Source organism: Crinia signifera, chromosome 12 (genome assembly GCF_055691185.1).
Source record: "Crinia signifera chromosome 12, ASM5569118v1, whole genome shotgun sequence".
Classification (NCBI taxonomy): Eukaryota; Metazoa; Chordata; class Amphibia; order Anura; family Myobatrachidae; genus Crinia; species Crinia signifera.
Window position 1 is genome coordinate 72,658,917 of NC_139228.1, and position 18,781 is coordinate 72,677,697.

An 18,781-nucleotide genomic window follows, 5' to 3' on the forward strand; every position below is an offset into this window, starting at 1 on the left:
CGCAACCGAGCATCTGACTCGCCTTCCTCATTGCTTTCTCACCTGAAATAGTGACACCTAGATCCCTCTCCCCCTCAGTACTGTATATTTCTATAGGACTTGCTGTTTCTGTATTCTTGCATTCACAATTCAAACTTTTGAAAACATAAACTACATGAAATAGACAAGTGGTAAGAATTTGAAGGGAACACTTCACAGAATGTGGTCTGGTGAGAACTTCCCCAGCCCACACATACGCACAGCTTGTCATCAGTAGCCTTTGCAGTGCACAACACAATCTACAGTATGTCAGGACCGCAGACCCATTGCAATGCAGCTATATGCGGAAGGCAAGCCTGGGCCTGATAGGAGATGGTTTGTTTACATAAATTGTGTCAGCTGAGAGCCGGAGTCGTTCTCCCAACGCCCAGCGCTGTGCGACTGTCTGGGAGGAGACGCTCCACCTGCTATTCCAGGACACTGCCAGGGAGTGTCATCACACAAACGGAGGTGCGGGGGATTAACTCTGCAGCCAGGTAACACGCCAAATGACACGGTTATAGTCTTCTATTAATACCTGAACATTTATTGTGGAGGGATTACACTATCATTCCATAACCGGGCACAAATTATAAATATTATCTAGTGTTCATTCTAGCACCCGCTATATTTGAAAATCCATGCAGTTCCTCTTCCCTGCCTGGGGTGTCGCTGTCTGCTGTAGTGCTTCTAGCACAGTGTGGTTTGTATATCCTCACTGATATGCAAACCAGACCTTTGCTAGAAACACCACAGCAGACAGCGACACCCCAGGCAGGGAAAGGGAACTGCATGGGTTTTCAAAGATAGCGGGTGCTAGAATGAACGCTATTATCGTTTCACATGTTCAGGAATAAAATTATATATTGCATTTTTAAATAAATTAGAAAGAAACCCCATAGAGACTAACAGAGGAGAATATCCTACAGCTCTGGACGCTACCAGTTTGTACAATCACTGTACCAGGCAGCGACAGAGCAGGTTTCCACTGTACGAAGATATGCTAACACTGCAGGAAGAAACAGACGCCTCGTGCTGACTTCTCGGATCCACTGCTGCATCCAAAGACGCCACATCAGAACCGGTGTGTGCAGCACAGACATCTGGGTAACCTTCCGGTGCACAAGTATGTCCGATGTAATCACACAGCAGAGGCTAGGAAATCTGCTGCGGGACGGACCGTAGGTGGGCACACCTAAGAAACTGGATAGATACGCCCCCCTGTTGTGCATAAAGCAGACTGTTACCACCCTCGCCACAACCCCAGATGAGAGGGAGGAAGGAATAGTAGGCGGCAGGTGAGAAAGGGAGGAAGGAATAGTAGGCGGCAGGGGAGAGAGGGAGGAAGGAATAGTAGGCGGCAGGGGGGAGAGGGAGGAAGGAATAGTAGGCGGCAGGGGGGAGAGGGAGGAAGGAATAGTACACGGCAGGTGAGAGAGGGAGGAAGGAATAGTAGGCGGCAGCGGAGAGAGGGAGGAAGGAATAGTAGGCGGCAGCGGAGAGAGGGAGGAAGGAATAGTAGGCGGCAGGGGGGGAGGGAGGGAGAAAGGAATAGTAGGCAGCAGCGGAGAGAGGGAGGAAGGAATAGTAGGCGGCAGGGGGGAGAGGGAGGAAAGAATAGTAGGGGGCAGGGGAGAGAGGGAGGAAGGAATAGTAGGGGGCAGGGGAGAGAGGGAGGAAGGAATAGTAGGCGGCAGGGGGGAGAGGGAGGAAGGAATAGTAGGGGGCAGGGGAGAGAGGGAGGAAGGAATAGAAGCAGCAGGGGGAGAGGAAGGAAGGAATATTAGGGGGCAGGGGAGAGAGGGAGGAAGGAATAGTAGGCGGCAGGGGGGAGAGGGAGGAAGGAATAGTAGGCGGTAGGGGAGAGGGAGGGAGGAAGGAATAGTAGGCGGCAGGGGAGAGAGGGAGGAAGGAATAGTAGGCGGCAGGGGAGAGGGAGAAAGGAATAGTAGGCGGCAGGGGAGAGGGAGAAAGGAATAGTAGGCGGCAGGGGAGAGAGGGAGGAAGGAATAATAGGCGGCAGGGGGGGGAGAGGGAGGAAGGAATAGTAGGGGGCAGGGGAAAGAGGGAGGAAGGAATAGTAGGCGGCAGGGGGGAGAGGGAGGAAGGAATAGTAGGCGGCAGGGGAGAGGGAGGGAGGAAGGAATAGTAGGTGGCAGGGGAGAGAGGGAGGAAGGAATAGTAGGCGGCAGGGGAGAGAGGGAGGAAGGAATAGTAAGCGGCAGGGGAGAGAGGGAGGAAGGAATAGTAGGCGGCAGGGGAGAGAGGGAGGAAGGAATAGTAGGCGGCAGGGGGGGGAGAGGGAGGAAGGAATAGTAGGGGGCAGGGGAAAGAGGGAGGAAGGAATAGTAGGCGGCAGGGGGGAGAGGGAGGAAGGAATAGTAGGCGGCAGGGGAGAGGGAGGGAGGAAGGAATAGTAGGTGGCAGGGGAGAGAGGGAGGAAGGAATAGTAGGCGGCAGGGGAGAGAGGGAGGAAGGAATAGTAAGCGGCAGGGGAGAGAGGGAGGAAGGAATAGTAGGCTGCAGGGGAGAGAGGGAGGAAGGAATAGTAGGCGGCAGGGGGGAGAGAGGAAGGAATAGTAGGCAGCAGGGGAGAGAGGGAGGAAGGAATAGTAGGCAACAGGGGAGAGAGGGAGGAAGGAGTAATAGGCGGCAGGGGAGAGAGGGAGGAAGGAATAGTAGGCGGCAGGTGAGAAAGGGAGGAAGGAATAGTACGCGGCAGGGGAGAGCGGGAGAAAGGAATAGTAGGCGGCAGGGGAGAGAGGGAGGAAGGAATAGTACACGGCAGGTGAGAGAGGGAGGAAGGAATAGCAGGGGAGAGTGTGCATCAAGTGTTCAATTTAAGCCTTTTGGCTATACATATTTGCCAGAGGTGATGATGTCATTACATGATACCACAGTGACCTCAGAGCGATACCAATCTACTTATTGTCTACAAATTACACAACCACATCACCGGGGATACTCCCTGTATAGATTTACACAAAACACGTCCCGGCAAACAATAGCAGCTAAGTGAAGAGCACATGAGCCTGTACACACGTGTGTGCGCGGAATAAGTCTTACCAGCTTAACAGCACAGTGTGGGGATAACAGACAAGTCCTGTAGGGACAGCAAGTAATTAGCAGGATGCAATAGATTATTGTTTAGCAGCCATTTTTTCTTAATATCATCAGATCACCTGCAACACTCCTTCAGGCAACATAAATGGCACAAAACACTATAGCGGGGGATGATAAATCAGCTGATCTCTAATTAGACACATACTCAGCAGCAGAAATTCCTACGGGACAATCGAAGGGCCTAGACAACTTGTACTATGTACTAGAAGGCGTCTTTCCTCCTCTGTCCTGGGGAAGGTATTTCTTGCGCACATCACACTTCCTGTCATACTGTAAAAGGCCCCAATCCACCATAAAGGAGGTGTGCTGGGTGCATTCGCACGAAAACGCTGGGTGCACCCCCCAGAAAAAAGAGATGGGCGTCCCCATGCAAACGTGGATCACCGGTTGTCAGCTGCCCGCCCTGTTCAAGTAGCAGGGTGCTGCAAATCTGAGTCACCAGTGAGATTCGACGACCATCGAATGATTTTGGTCCCGCATGCAAGGCTGATGTTATGCAAAACATCCATTTGCATGCCTGCAGGGGCATTCACCGTCCAGCAGGGGGTGGGCGTTCGTGCGGGCGGCATTTAGTTGGCTCGCAGAGCTGTGAAATTTGCACCTTTGCGAGTCAACCAGAATGACCTCCTCAAGCCGTTGGAATGATCCTGCAATTATTTCACCACTGGGATTCATTATTCCCCCAAACTACAAAGAGAACAGGATTAAACTAAAACAGCCACAAAAACCCTTTCACTGAACACACGGTTTCAGCATTCACTGACATTAGACCGGCGGTTCTCAAACTGTGGGTCCTGACCCCAAAGTGGGTCCCGACCTTCTCAGTATGGAGTAGCGACTCCATGTTACTGACCATCAGGCTGATGACTTCTCTAATCTCAGTCAGTGATTCAAGGAGTCTGAAAAATCTGTTTAATTGTCTGTTACTTCAGACTCCTCCCATCACTCTGTGCCTCCACAATGCTGCCATGTATGTGCTGTCTGCTGACTACACATGTGATGTGATGGGTTATGGTATAGTAGACTCCTCCCATCACTCTGTGCCTCCACAATGCTGCCATGTATGTGCTGTCTGCTGACTACACGTGTGATGTGATGGGTTATGGTATTTTAGACTCCTCCCATCATGCTGTGCCTCCACAATGCTGCCATGTTTCTGCTGTCTGCTGACTACACGTGTGATGTGATGTGTTATGGTATATTAGACTCCTCCCATCACTCTGTGCCCCCACAATGCTGCCATGTATGTGCTGTCTGCTGACTACACGTGTGATGTGATGGGTTATGGTATATTATACTCCTCCCATCACTCTGTGCCCCCACAATGCTGCCATGTATGTGCTGTCTGCTGACTACACGTGTGATGTGATGGGTTATGGTATATTAGACTCCTCCCATCACTGTGTGCCCCCACAATGCTGCCATGTACGTGCTGACTGCAGACTACACATGTGATGTGATGGATTATGGTATATTAGACTCCTTCCATCACTCTGTGACTCCACAATGCTGCCATGTATGTGCTGTCTGCTGACTATACCGGTGATGTGATGGGTTATGGTATATTAGACTCCTCCCATCACTGTGACTCCACAATGCTGCCATGCATGTGCCATCTGCTGACTACACGTGTGATGTGATGGGTTATGGTATATTAGACTCCTCCCATCACTCTGTGCCTCCACAAAGCTGACATGTATGTGCTGTCTGCTGACTACACGTGTGATGTGATGGGTTATGGTTTATTAGACGCCTCCCATCACGCTGTGCCTCCACAATGCTGCCATGTATGTGCTGTCTGCTGACTACACATGTGATGTGATGGGTTATGGTATATTAGACTCCTCACATCACTCTGTGCCTCCACAATGCTGCCATGTATGTGCTGTCTGCTGACTACACGTGTGATGTGATGGGTTATGGCAGGGGTGGGGAACCTCAGGCCCAGGGGCCGTATGCGGCCCCCGTAGCCAGTCTGAGTGGCCCTCCCAACCGCCCAGCAGCTTTGCCGGGAGTCAAGTACAGGGGAATTCTCGCGAGAGGTCGGTAGTTCTCGCGAGATTACAGCAGCCCCAGACTGTCAGTCCTATTCAGCGGCAGCCGCTGGAGCGTGGGACAGCTGCAGCAGGACAATTTGTATGAAATTTTTTTACATATGGCCCCCAAAGGATTTTTTTCCCCATACAAACGGCCCTTGGCACAAAAAAGGTTCCCCATCCCTGGGTTATGGTATATCAGACTCCTCCCATCATTCTGTGCCTCCACAATGCTGCCATGTATGTGCTGTCTGCTGACTACACATGTGATGTGATGGGTTATGGTATATCAGACTCCTCCCATTACTCTGTGCCTCCACAATGCTGCCATGTATCTGCTGTCTGCTGACTACACGTGTGATGTGATGGGTTATGGTATATTAGACTCCTCCCATCACTCTGTGCCCCCACAATGCTGCCATGTATCTGCTGTCTGCTGACTACACGTGTGATGTGATGGGTTATGGTATATTAGACTCCTCCCATCACTGTGTGCCCCCACAATGCTGCCATGTACGTGCTGTCTGCTTACTACACATGTGATGGGTTATGGTATATTAGACTCCTCCCATCACTCTGTGCCTCCACAATGCTGCCATGTATGTGCTGTCTGCTGACTACACGTGATGTGATGGGTTATGGTATATTAGACTCCTCCCATCACTCTGTGCCTCCACACTGCTGCCATGTATGTGCGGTCTGCTGACTACACGTGTGATGTGATGGGTTATGGTATAGTAGACTCCTCCCATCACTCTGTGCCTCCACAATGCTGCCATGTATGTGCTGTCTGCTGACTACACGTGTTATGTGATAGGTTATGGTATATCAGACTCCTCCCATCACTCTGTGCCTCCACAATGCTGCCATGTATGTGCTGCCTGCTGACTACACGTGAAGTGATGGGTTATGGTATATTAGACTCCTCCCATCACTGTGTGCCCCCACAATGCTGCCATGTACGTGCTGACTGCAGACTACACATGTGATGTGATGGATTATGGTATATTAGACTCCTTCCATCACTCTGTGACTCCACAATGCTGCCATGTATGTGCTGTCTGCTGACTATACCGGTGATGTGATGGGTTATGGTATATTAGACTCCTCCCATCCCGCTGTGCCTACACAATGCTGCCATGTATGTGCTGCCTGCTGACTACACGTGTGATGTGATTATGGCATGGGTCCTCAAACTGCGGCCCTCCAGATGTTGTGAAACTACAAATCCCAGCATGCCTTTCCACAGTTTTGCTATAAGTGAGTGTTAAAACTGTGGCAAGGCATGCTGGGATTTGTAGTTTCACAACATCTGGAGGGCCGCAGTTTGAGGACCCATGGGTTATGGTATAGTAGACTCCTCCCATCACTCTGTGCCCCCACAATGCTGCCATGTATGTGCTGTCTGCTGACTACACATGTGATGTGATGGGTTATGGTACATTAGACTCCTCCCATCACTCAGTGCCTCCACACTGCTGCCATGTATGTGCTGTCTGCTGACTACACGTGTGGTGTGATGTGATGGGTTATGGTATATTAGACTCCTCCCATCACTGTGACTCCACAATGCTGCCATGTATGTGCTGTCTGCTGACTATACGTGTGATGTGATGGGTTATGGTTTATTAGACGCCTCCCATCACGCTGTGCCTCCACAATGCTGCCATGTATGTGCTGTCTGCTGACTACACGTGTGATGTGATGGGTTATGGTATATCAGACTCCTCCCATCATTCTGTGCCTCCACAATGCTGCCATGTATGTGCTGTCTGCTGACTACACATGTGATGTGATGGGTTATGGTATATTAGACTCCTCCCATCACTCTGTGCCTCCACAATGCTGCCATGTATCTGCTGTCTGCTGACTACACGTGTGATGTGATGGGTTATGGTATATTAGACTCCTCCCATCACTGTGTGCCCCCACAATGCTGCCATGTACGTGCTGTCTGCTTACTACACATGTGATGGGTTATGGTATATTAGACTCCTCCCATCACTCTGTGCCTCCACAATGCTGCCATGTATGTGCTGTCTGCTGACTACACATGTGATGTGATGGGTTATGGTATATTAGACTCCTCCCATCACTCTGTGCCTCCACACTGCTGCCATGTATGTGCGGTCTGCTGACTACACGTGTGATGTGATGGGTTATGGTATATTAGACTCCTCCCATCACTCTGTGACTCCACAATGCTGCCATGTATGTGCTGTCTGCTGACTACACCTGTGATGTGATGGGTTATGGTATATTAGACTCCTCCCATCACTCTGTGCCTCCACAATGCTGCCATGTATGTGCTGCCTGCTGACTACACGTGTGATGTGATGGGTTATGGTATAGTAGACTCCTCCCATCACTCTGTGCCTCCACAGTGCTGCCATGTATGTGCTGTCTGCTGACTATACGTGTGATTTGATGGGTTATGGTATATTAGACTCCTCCCATCACTCTGTGCCTCCACAATGCTGCCATGTATGTGCTGTCTGCTGACGACACGTGTGATGTGATGGGTTATGGTATATTAGACTCCTCCCATCACTCTGTGCCCCCACAATGCTGCCATGTATGTGCTGTCTGCTGACTACACATGTGATGTGAGGGCCTTCTGCAGTAACTTGCTGGGGTCCTGTCATTATTTTTATTGTCTAATGGGGTCCCAGAGCAAAATAGTTTGAGGATCCCTGCATTAGACAAAGATGACAATATATGGAGCAAGCATTCCAAACACTGACATGGAAATACAACTCACAGACTTTCTACACTGTAATGATTCAGATAAGTTGGCCATACATCTAAGGATTTATTGTCAGATCTGTCTGGTTGGAACAAAAACCTGGTAACTTATGGGAGCAAATAGACAAAAAACCGAGAAGGAAGACCAGCGCTAAGTAATCTGGACGTATTTATAACCCAAAAATGTTACCAGTGTTTCCCCTACTGCTGCTGCTTTTTGGGACTGCTCAATAAATCCCAGTAAGAACAAACAGAAAATGGGAAAAAAACTGCGCAAAGGGAAACACTAATAATAATCAAAGAGATTTATTATACAAAATGTATTTAAGGTATGTGGCCACAACCTATAAAAACTTTAGGACATAAAATACATCCACATAAAAATAAAATAAACAAAAATAAGAATATATAAATATATAGTATAAAAACTACATAACACAAATCACACACAATATCTGGCTTGGTTAGTACTTCTGCTGGTTAGTAATGCAGGTTAGTAGGTTTAGCAAACAGAAAACTTTTATGGTTTGATCCAGAAAGTCCGTATGCTCAGACTGGCAATAGCCAGTATAGCTAACCCCCAAAAAATATTAATAACAATAAGTATAATAATAATTTTAAAAAATAAAAAATTAAAAATAATAGAAAAAATATATGTGTATATATTTTTCTTTTACTCCAAAATAAATTTATCTATATTTGATTTATTGGATATATAAAGATTATTTTTTGATACAATTAATGGAATTCCTTTATGCACTCCTAATACTACAGACTCCTTCTAGAGATGTGTATATGAATAGATATATTTATATGTTTGTATATTTAAAAAAAAAAAAAAAAAAAATATTTTTAAAATGTTAGTATGGACTATCCAGACAATAAGCTGCTATCCTTAAGATTACTCAATATGTAATGCAGGTCACTGGCTATTATATTCGCTGTTTATAAAGTCTATATGCTTAGTAAAAATGAAACCGTGAAGAAAGGGCATATACATACGACTGCCCTTATCCAAAATGGCGAACAAGAACTCCGTTCCATGTAAACATTGAACTGACTAATAAAACACAAGAATTACAGTACCCGGAAACGGGTTAGCAAAAGGTACTACACAAATGACCCGCATGACGCTATGCGTGGTAAATAAACGGAGCTAATGAGTACTGCCATCATCAGAATGATATAGATGACGCAGGCGGAAGTGCGCGGTAGAGATGTGTACAGCAAGTGACCCGCATGACGCTACGCGGAAGTAAGCGTCAATGGAATAGAGCCAATGACCACCATTCTTACTTGAATGACACGCATGACGCAGGCGGAAGTGCGCGGCAGCGATACGCGCCGCAGACACGCCAATATACTGGGGTATAAATAAACCAAAGGAAGCAGCTGATATCTTATGCACGATTTACTCGCTCTCTCTCTGAGGAAGCCGCCGACGCTCACAGCAGGCGGGGAAACGCGTTAGAGACCTATTTCCACCTCTCCAGATTACTGAAGACTTTTTGATATTCTACTAAGGGGACCTGTTATTCATTCCTGAACCACTGGTGTCACAAACTCCGGATATAGTTGCATATAAATTTGGAAATTCAGTTCTAGCAACTGGGAGGCATCAGAGACTGTATTCCATCACAGGTCTCCAAAGGTACATACCCAGTTTTTATACTAACTTTTTTATGTCTGGCCAGACAACCTACTTAACTCATTCTGAAGTTAATAACACCATTTGCATGTTGCAAGTTTACTAATGCCATCTGAGTAAAAAATTTGCCAGTCTGAGCATACGGACTTTCTGGATCAAACCATAAAAGTTTTCTGTTTGCTAAACCAACTAACCTGCATTACTAACCAGCAGAAGTACTAACCAAGCCAGATATTGTGTGTGATTTGTGTTATGTAGTTTTTATACTATATATTTATATATTCTTATTTTTGTTTATTTTATTTTTATGTGGATGTATTTTATGTCCTAAAGTTTTTATAGGTTGTGGCCACATACCTTAAATACATTTTGTATAATAAACTTATGGGAGCAAATGACTTTGAAATGCTGGAAAACTGCCAAAAACTGTCATTCAGAATGATATCATTACCCATCAGGTGCACACAGGTGCAGTCATTACTCACTGACATTTCCTAGGTCACCCAGCAGGTGGCACACAGGTGCAATTATTACTCACAGGCATGCCCTATGTCACTCAGCAGGTGCACAGGTGTAGTCATTACTCAGTCATTTCCCAAGTCACCCAGCAGGTGCACAGATACAGTCATTACTCACTGACACATTTCCCAGGTCACCCAGCAGGTTCACACAGGTGCAGTCATTACTCACTGACATTCCCCAGGTCACTCAGCAGGTGCACACAGGTGCAGTCATTACTCACAGGCATTTCCTATGTCACCCAGAAGGTGCACACAGGTGCAGTCATTACTCACTGATACATTTCCCAGGTCACCCAGCAGGTGCACACAGGTGCAGTCATTACTCACTGACACATTTCCCAGGTCACTCAGCAGGTGCACACAGGTGCAGTCATTACTCACTGACACATTTCCCAGGTCACCCAGCAGGTGCACACAGGTGCAGTCATTACTCACTGATACATTTCCCAGGTCACCCAGCAGGTGCACACAGGTGCAGTCATTACTCACTGATACATTTCCCAGGTCACTCAGCAGGTGCACACAGGTGCAGTCATTACTCACTGATACATTTCCCAGGTCACCCAGCAGGTGCACACAGGTGCAGTCATTACTCACTGACACATTTCCCAGGTCACCCAGCAGGTGCACACAGGTGCAGTCATTACTCACTGACACATTTCCCAGGTCACTCAGCAGGTTCACATAGGTGCAGTCATTGCTCACTGATACATTTCCCAGGTCACCCAGCAGGTGCCAGTCATTACTCACTGACATTTCCCAGGTCACTCAGCAGGTGCACACAGGTGCAGTCATTACTCACTGACATTCCCCAGGTCACTCAGCAGGTGCACACAGGTGCAGTCATTACTCACAGGCATTTCCTATGTCACCCAGAAGGTGCACACAGGTGCAGTCATTACTCACTGATACATTTCCCAGGTCACCCAGCAGGTGCACACAGGTGCAGTCATTACTCACTGACACATTTCCCAGGTCACTCAGCAGGTGCACACAGGTGCAGTCATTACTCACTGACACATTTCCCAGGTCACCCAGCAGGTGCACACAGGTGCAGTCATTACTCACTGATACATTTCCCAGGTCACCCAGCAGGTGCACACAGGTGCAGTCATTACTCACTGATACATTTCCCAGGTCACTCAGCAGGTGCACACAGGTGCAGTCATTACTCACTGATACATTTCCCAGGTCACCCAGCAGGTGCACACAGGTGCAGTCATTACTCACTGACACATTTCCCAGGTCACCCAGCAGGTGCACACAGGTGCAGTCATTACTCACTGACACATTTCCCAGGTCACTCAGCAGGTGCACACAGGTGCAGTCATTACTCACTGATACATTTCCCAGGTCACCCAGCAGGTGCACACAGGTGCCAGTCATTACTCACTGACATTTCCCAGGTCACTCAGCAGGTGCACACAGGTGCAGTCATTACTCACTGACACATTTCCCAGGTCACCCAGCAGGTGCACACAGGTGCAGTCATTACTCACTGATACATTTCCCAGGTCACCCAGCAGGTGCACACAGGTGCAGTCATTACTCACTGACACATTTCCCAGGTCACTCAGCAGGTGCACACAGGTGCAGTCATTGCTCACTGATACATTTCCCAGGTCACTCAGCAGGTGCACACAGGTGCAGTCATTGCTCACTGATACATTTCCTAGGTCACTCAACAGGTGCACAACAGGTTTGAAAATAAACATAAGAAAATCCAGGAAGTATTGTTATGACACATGGAATACGACACGTGCTGGGTACACATTGCCATAGGAGCACAGGCTAACACACACACAAACACATACACACCTTTCACACCATAAAATGCAGCGACCCACCCAGGAATATGGCCGAGGATCATGCCGGGGCATTCCCTGGTTGGCCTCTTACACACCAGAAAAGTCCCTGTATTTTCTGGTGTGGGAAGGAGGCAGGGAGGAGGTGGAATGGTGTCGGAGGCTGTACAGTAACAGTACTCACCCCAGGTTGCTGGTCCTCGGTGCAGGCCGGGGATCCTCACAGGCGGCGGGCGCAGATGACACAGGTCAGACGGCGGGCGCAGATGACACAGGTCAGACGGCGGGCGCAGATGACACAGCTCTCTGCTGCAGTGAGGGCACCGGAGAACTGAGTCATCTTCATCCACCGCCTGTCCTGTCATCTGCGCCCGCCGCCTGTGTGGATCCCCGGCCTGACCAGCCGTGCCGTGGACCTGCAAACCGGGTGAGAACCCCTTTCATACCGGCCAGGACCCCGGGTTGAACCCAGGAACAACCCTGCTCCATAGCAGGGTAGAAATCCTGGCAAATTTTCCTGGGATTTTGGCCTGGGAACCTTACAAACCGGCTTGTTCCCGGGCCCAACCCGGGAAACTAGGCTGGTGCGAAAGGGGTAATAGATGATACAGCTGGAAACAGCCACACATACACTGATATGTTCTGTATATGGCAGAGCACGGAATACGCTTCAGTAATACGCATTGCCATAGCCCAGTGCGCACACATTAATGATACTGCAGGATCCAATCAGAAAACCGATGCGTGTCTCAGACTATCACTTCCTGTACGGTAACCGCTAGGACAGGGAATAAAGAAACAGAACCAACTTCTGTATACAGGAACAGTGTATGGGATCTCACCAGGTTCAAGCTTTATAATCTTCACGGCAGCCAATTCTCCCGTCTGGAGGTTCCTAGCCTGGGAACAGACACATACAATACAGTGGTTAGCATCGGCTGAACACAGAGCACATCCATGTACATTGCAGAAAACAGGAATACATGTGGTCACGGCCTATGGGGTAACCCTTGCTTCAGCCGTGGTCTGACCACTGACGGCGGACACTGCTCAGTCTGCAGCTCATCTGTCTGCCAGCAACATAGATCTCCCCGAAAGCTTCCTCCTGTATAAGGTGTCTGCACAGTGCACGATACGCGTGGGACAGCTTATGGAGAAGTGAGAGGCTGTAAGAGGGAACATCCGAGTAATAAGCTTTCATCTGTGGTCAGACATTCATGTAACACTGATACTAGCTACATCGACAGTCAAACGGTCGACAGGTTTTTTTTTGTCTCGAATGTCGACATGGGCGCCGTCAATTTTTTTTGCTTTAGATTAGAATAGTGTGCTCAGCTCAGTATTTGGTGTCCATGTTGACCTATGTCGACATAGCCATCAAAAAATAATGTTGCAACTCATGTCGACCATGTGTCGTTATCCCGCTCCTATTGACCGAAAGCTTGCGTATGACTTTCGCCACTGTCGGTTTAGAGTAATCGTTAGGCGTGTAACGAGACGGGTCTGACAGCATGGTTGGCCACAACATGATCCATCTAGACAACATTGATCAGCTATACCTAGAACAATGTGATGATCTTCAGCAGAAATTAGCTAAACGGGGAAAGATGATACAGAATCATTAATAATGTCCTTTATTATGTTAATTATACCCCTTTTACACCGAAACGCCAGGCCGCACCTGGGTTTTTGGACCCAGCTTCAATCCGGGTGCGACCCGGCGTTTGTTACCTTTTACACCTGCTTCCGAAGCAGCAACCTTCACCGGCGTGCCGCTTGGAGATGATGTCATCACCGATCACCACGCTGGGCCCAAGACCAACAACAAGGTAAGCTGCTGGGCTGCCCCCCCCAGCCCCCATACAGCAGCAGAGGCTGTGTGTGCGCCCCCCCGTCCAACCTGCGGACGCTGCTGTCCAGAGGATAGACTTCCAACCCGTTTACACTGCCCTCTAACCAGGTTTTAGTCTTGTTCAAGTCCCATGTAAATGGACACGGGTTGACTCATTTACCCGAGTTTTTGCGGTGATATAAAAGGGGCATTATATAGCACGGTCGGGTGTCAGTAACCTGTTTGTTAGGCTGTGAACATACCCAGCCTAGTTACCAGTTCTGAATGAGGCCCTTAATTTGCAACAATGAATGAGAGAGTAACCAGGACAGTACAGTGTCTGGCTTACGGTTGCAGTGGTCTGACAGGCACAATTCCGGTGTCTGGCAGTGGTGCCAGTTTGGTTAATGAATGGGCCAATCAGCATGAAATAATGCCAGTAATACAGATGGAACCCAGCACATGTACAGCTTTGGAGAAGTAGCAGACAGTGCCCAGCTCTGACCAGTAATACCCAGCGCTGCCAGGAATCCTCATGTAGGAAAGTACAGAGTATGTCCCCGCTAATGTGGTATAACAGGTATCTGGGATTACACTGCACACAACAACCTGGAACGTCACTCTCTATACTCCCAGTATCAGTGGGAAATGTGCAGGTTCTTGGAAAGAATTCATGCAGAACAAATTCATTTCTAGTTTTAACGAAGTCCTACTGCACAAGAGCCTCCTATTACACACATACTGTACCACCTCCCGTATACCCAGGTGGCAGACAGAGGCAGACTGCAGAGCAAACAAACAGTAGCAGCAATGTGAAGGAGTAACCCGAACAGACATGTGGTGATACACTCCATGGCCTGTCTGTTCTTGCCTCAGCAAGCACAGAACACACAGGCAGCGGAGGAGGCACAGACACAGAACACACAGGCAGCGGAGGAGGCACAGAAACAGAACACACAGGCAGCGGAGGAGGCACAGAAACAGAACACACAGGCAGCGGAGGAGGCACAGAAACAGAACACACAGGCAGCGGAGGAGGCACAGAAACAGAACACACAGGCAGCGGAGGAGGCACAGAAACAGAACACACAGGCAGCGGAGGAGGCACAGAAACAAAACACACAGGCAGCGGAGGAGGCTGAGTCACAGAACAACACACAGGCAGCGGAGGAGGCACAGAAACAGAACACACAGGCAGCGGAGGAGGCACAGAAACAAAACACACAGGCAGCGGAGGAGGCTGAGTCACAGAACACACAGGCAGCGGAGGAGGCACAGACACAGAACACACAGGCAGCGGAGGAGGTACAAACAAAGAACCCACAGGCAGCGGAGGAGGCACAAACAAAGAACCCACAGGCAGCAGAGGAGGCACAAACAAAGAACACAGCTAGAGCAACACTGGCAATTCTTAGAATAGTGTCAACATACACCACAACTCTGAACAAATGGCCTAATTCAGGTTGGTTTGTTAAATAGAGGTAATTCAGGCTTAGCGAGCACCTTAACTCCACCTTGTCGAACGCCCCCCAGGCGCCCCGATTCCCTCCACTACCATGGGAGGGGATGTGTTCACTGCATCCTGCGTTCAATTTTTGAAGCATGCTCGCTTTCTGCGCAAAGAATTTGGATAACTGCTCTTAGCGCTGATCTCGGGGAATCCATCATGCATCCGACTGCGCAAAACAACTTCCCAGGAATGAAGAAATGGCGGCGAAGCCTTTCACTACACATGCGCAACTTTTCATTTGGGCACACCTTATAGAAACTTTGCAGGAAAGAATCAGGAAAAATAAGAAGCCAGTGTTGTGAAAAAAAATAAAATTCATCCTCCATCAGAAAAACGCAACAGGCCGCACAGCTCTTTGCAATGTTTTTGGCTGATGAACAGATTGCAGTGCTAGAATATCCTTCATACTCTCCAGGCCTAGCACTGCGAGACTTCTTCATTTTCCTTAAAGTCAAATCTGTACTCAAGGGAAACTGTTCTGCATCAGTTACTGAGGTAAAGGAGGAACTGACAGAGCTGTGGAAACAGCTGACAGATAATGAACTACAGCACCGCTTTGACCAATGGAAATGAAGAATGCAGCGGTATGTGTATGCAAAAGGGAAGCAGAGTTCAAATGTACTTAATATACTTAAACGTAAATTATAGCATCGGTCTAGTTATTTCACAGCCACGTCTCATGTGGCACATAAGACAGTGGCTGACAAGAGGGGTGACTGAAACCTCAGCTGATGCTTCATACCCCCCAAGTTGTGTGCCAGAAGACTTCGGCATTTGGTTCTCAGAGGAATCTCAGCTGTTTATGGATTACGGCCAGGGACGGATCCTGCTGAGATACTATCGCTGTAATGCAATATTCCTGCCAATACTGACTACTGTGTCACACTACAGGCAAACATTTCCCATGGAGCACTGCAGCGTGGAAATAGATGAGAGCGCGTCGGCAATTTACAGGTCTTCCGTACTGAGGAAAGCATGTCTAACCTTTATGTCAATCACACTTAATAGTCATATATGTGGATGTAGTGTAACTATTCATCTCTGATTAAAGTGTCACCATCATCTCTAGAGCAATGATTTTCAACCTTTTTACCTTGCGGCACACTAAATAAGACTTTAAAATTGGCAAGGCACACCATGAGATCCCCACAGGGCAAAACACATTGGCCCCCACTGGAAAAAAACAAACCTATTGGCCCCCACATTCAAAACAATCACACTGGTCCCCACAGGTAACAAACATAAAATACATTGGCCCTTTACATGAAAGGAAGAGACCAGTAAATAACACTTGAACTGGTGGTGACTGTAAACAGGTTTGGGCTTCTCTAGATGTGGGGGCACACTTGAGAACAGCTCAAGGCACACTAGTGTGCCACGGCACACTGGTTGAAAAACACTGATCTAGAGAGAGTGGAAACGGCCATTTATCATATATATTATTTCTAGAAGGTGATTTTTGGTGACGATCCCTTTTTCTCCCTTCATATTTAACCAAAAATCAATAAATGGGAGGTACCAATGAAAAGATTCAGTTCTCCACTTCTGAGGAATTGTTCATTAAAACTGTGCATTGTATGGGATGCGGTCAAAATCCCCACGGTCTAAATACCAACAACCATTGACCGACGGTCAAAATCCAGACATACAGAATGTAGACAGGTGAAAAAAATCGACAGGACTTTCGGTCGACAGGTTGCGAGGTCGACATGGGTTTTTTTCACAGTTTTTTTTGACCCGACATGTGCGGACAGGCGGTATTTCATGCCCTACCATCCACTAGAGTGTGGTGGAAGAATAAAATAGTGCCCGAAGCATTGCGAGCGATGTGAGGGGCTGCGGTTGACTTCCACCTGTGTCCATGTCGACATTTGGGTAAAAAAAAAAACATTGAAAATCCTATGTCGACATCACGACCTGTCGACCTGAAGTCATGTTGACTTTTTCACCTGTCTACATTCTATATGTCGGTATTTTGACTTTGTCGGGATTTTAAATGTCGGGATTTTGACCGTCAGTATTTCATACCGAATCCACTGTATTGTTGGTTTACAAAACAACATAAAAAAATTGACTAAGCTCCATCCCTCCACCTTCCAGCTGCCCCGTATCCACTAAGTGTATGAAAAACATGGCGGCTTCCATGTACTAATAATACTAGACTGGTACATTACCGCCAGTGCTGTTACCAGGCTGCTGTGCGGTCTCTGTCCTCTGTCCCCCCCACGACCACCTGACAGCTAAAACAGAGCCCGCTCATCTACTTCGAGCTCCTGCAGATCAGCTTTGCTGCACGACGCACGCACGCGACATGCGGGAGCTGGCCGCTAACACCGTATCCCATCCGGCAGCACAGGCCCGTGCAGCTGCAGCAGGATGAGCGCATGTAGACCTCAGTACAAGCTGGAGAACTGGCCAAACGCGCCACATCTCTGCTTGCAGACACTCCCTGGTCACAAGAGGACATCTTAGGTCTTATATAGGAAGTCTTTGGTAAGAAAATGAAGTTTAAAACCACGGTCTAGACTGCTAGATAAGCCACCAAAGTGTTAAGCAGGGACAAACCGCCACAAGTACGGAGCTTTGAGATCCTTCCACAGGAGAAACCGATCCAACACATGTGGACCCCAGTTGCACCAGTATGTATAAGTGCCAGTCTGTGTCTCCAATTAAAAGTTGGAGAGGGGGGGGTTCTCCCATTGTCCACAGGACAGAGAGCAGTGTTCACGAGCCCTGCCAGGGACGCTGTACACTGACAGTCACTGTACTCAGACTGCATATGCTACACAGAGATCCCACTCACAATCTGCATTTTATTAGCACAAGAGATTCCTACCCCCTAACTATGTACAGATGACTGGAATGTGCAAGCAGCCATATCCCTTCTAACTCCACGACTGCGACAAACAGAAGTAAAAGTGGGATGTCGTTTGGCTTTACCTTGCTGGAAGCCCTGCAGATAGGACGCCATATTGGAGCGGACGCACAAACAGCAGTTGCTGATTGCATGAAGGTTAATGCCATTGGGAAATGGTGCCAAACGGTAATTTCAGAAACCAGACTCGGAATCTCTGTCTTGGTCTCTCCTGAGGTCTTTGTACATAGGCGAAACCAGACAAATCCACAGTATCAGTGAGCGCTGAGGTAATCACTGGTTTGTAGCGAGTAGCGGAGCGTGCGGGACATATTTCTAACAGGCTTCCCCTTAATCCCTGACTAATTATATAGAGAGCGGCTTACAGCGAGCACACAGTCGGGATAATGGGCCATGTCCCTGCCGGAATCGCTCAGCATCCAGGCCCAAAGCAGCAACATTTACACCATTAAGCAAGCTCAAGGCCTCAATGGCATTTACACTGACACTACGCATCTACGGAGGCCAAACCCACCTTTACATTCATGTGCAAATGTATGTTATATATGTAGCGGGGAATATATAATGCTAACTACTCCTCATCTCTATGAGGTGAAGTACCGCCACTGACCACTAGAGGCCACTTAAAGGACCAAAGTACTCCTTTGTGTGCTAAAGATGCCATAACAG

At 48.2% G+C, this 18,781-nt stretch overlaps 1 protein-coding gene across 4 annotated transcripts in view; it reads right to left on the bottom strand.

Moving 5' to 3' along the window:
- MAP4K5 (mitogen-activated protein kinase kinase kinase kinase 5) overlaps positions 1-18,781 on the bottom strand; it is a 97,256-nt gene that overhangs the window by 56,847 nt on the left and 21,628 nt on the right. For all 4 annotated transcript variants that reach the window (XM_083166822.1, XM_083166821.1, XM_083166825.1 and 1 more), the window contains exon 2: positions 12,739-12,796. In XM_083166822.1, the coding sequence (XP_083022948.1) occupies positions 12,739-12,796 (58 nt within the window). The remainder of the gene's footprint in view (positions 1-12,738; positions 12,797-18,781) is intronic.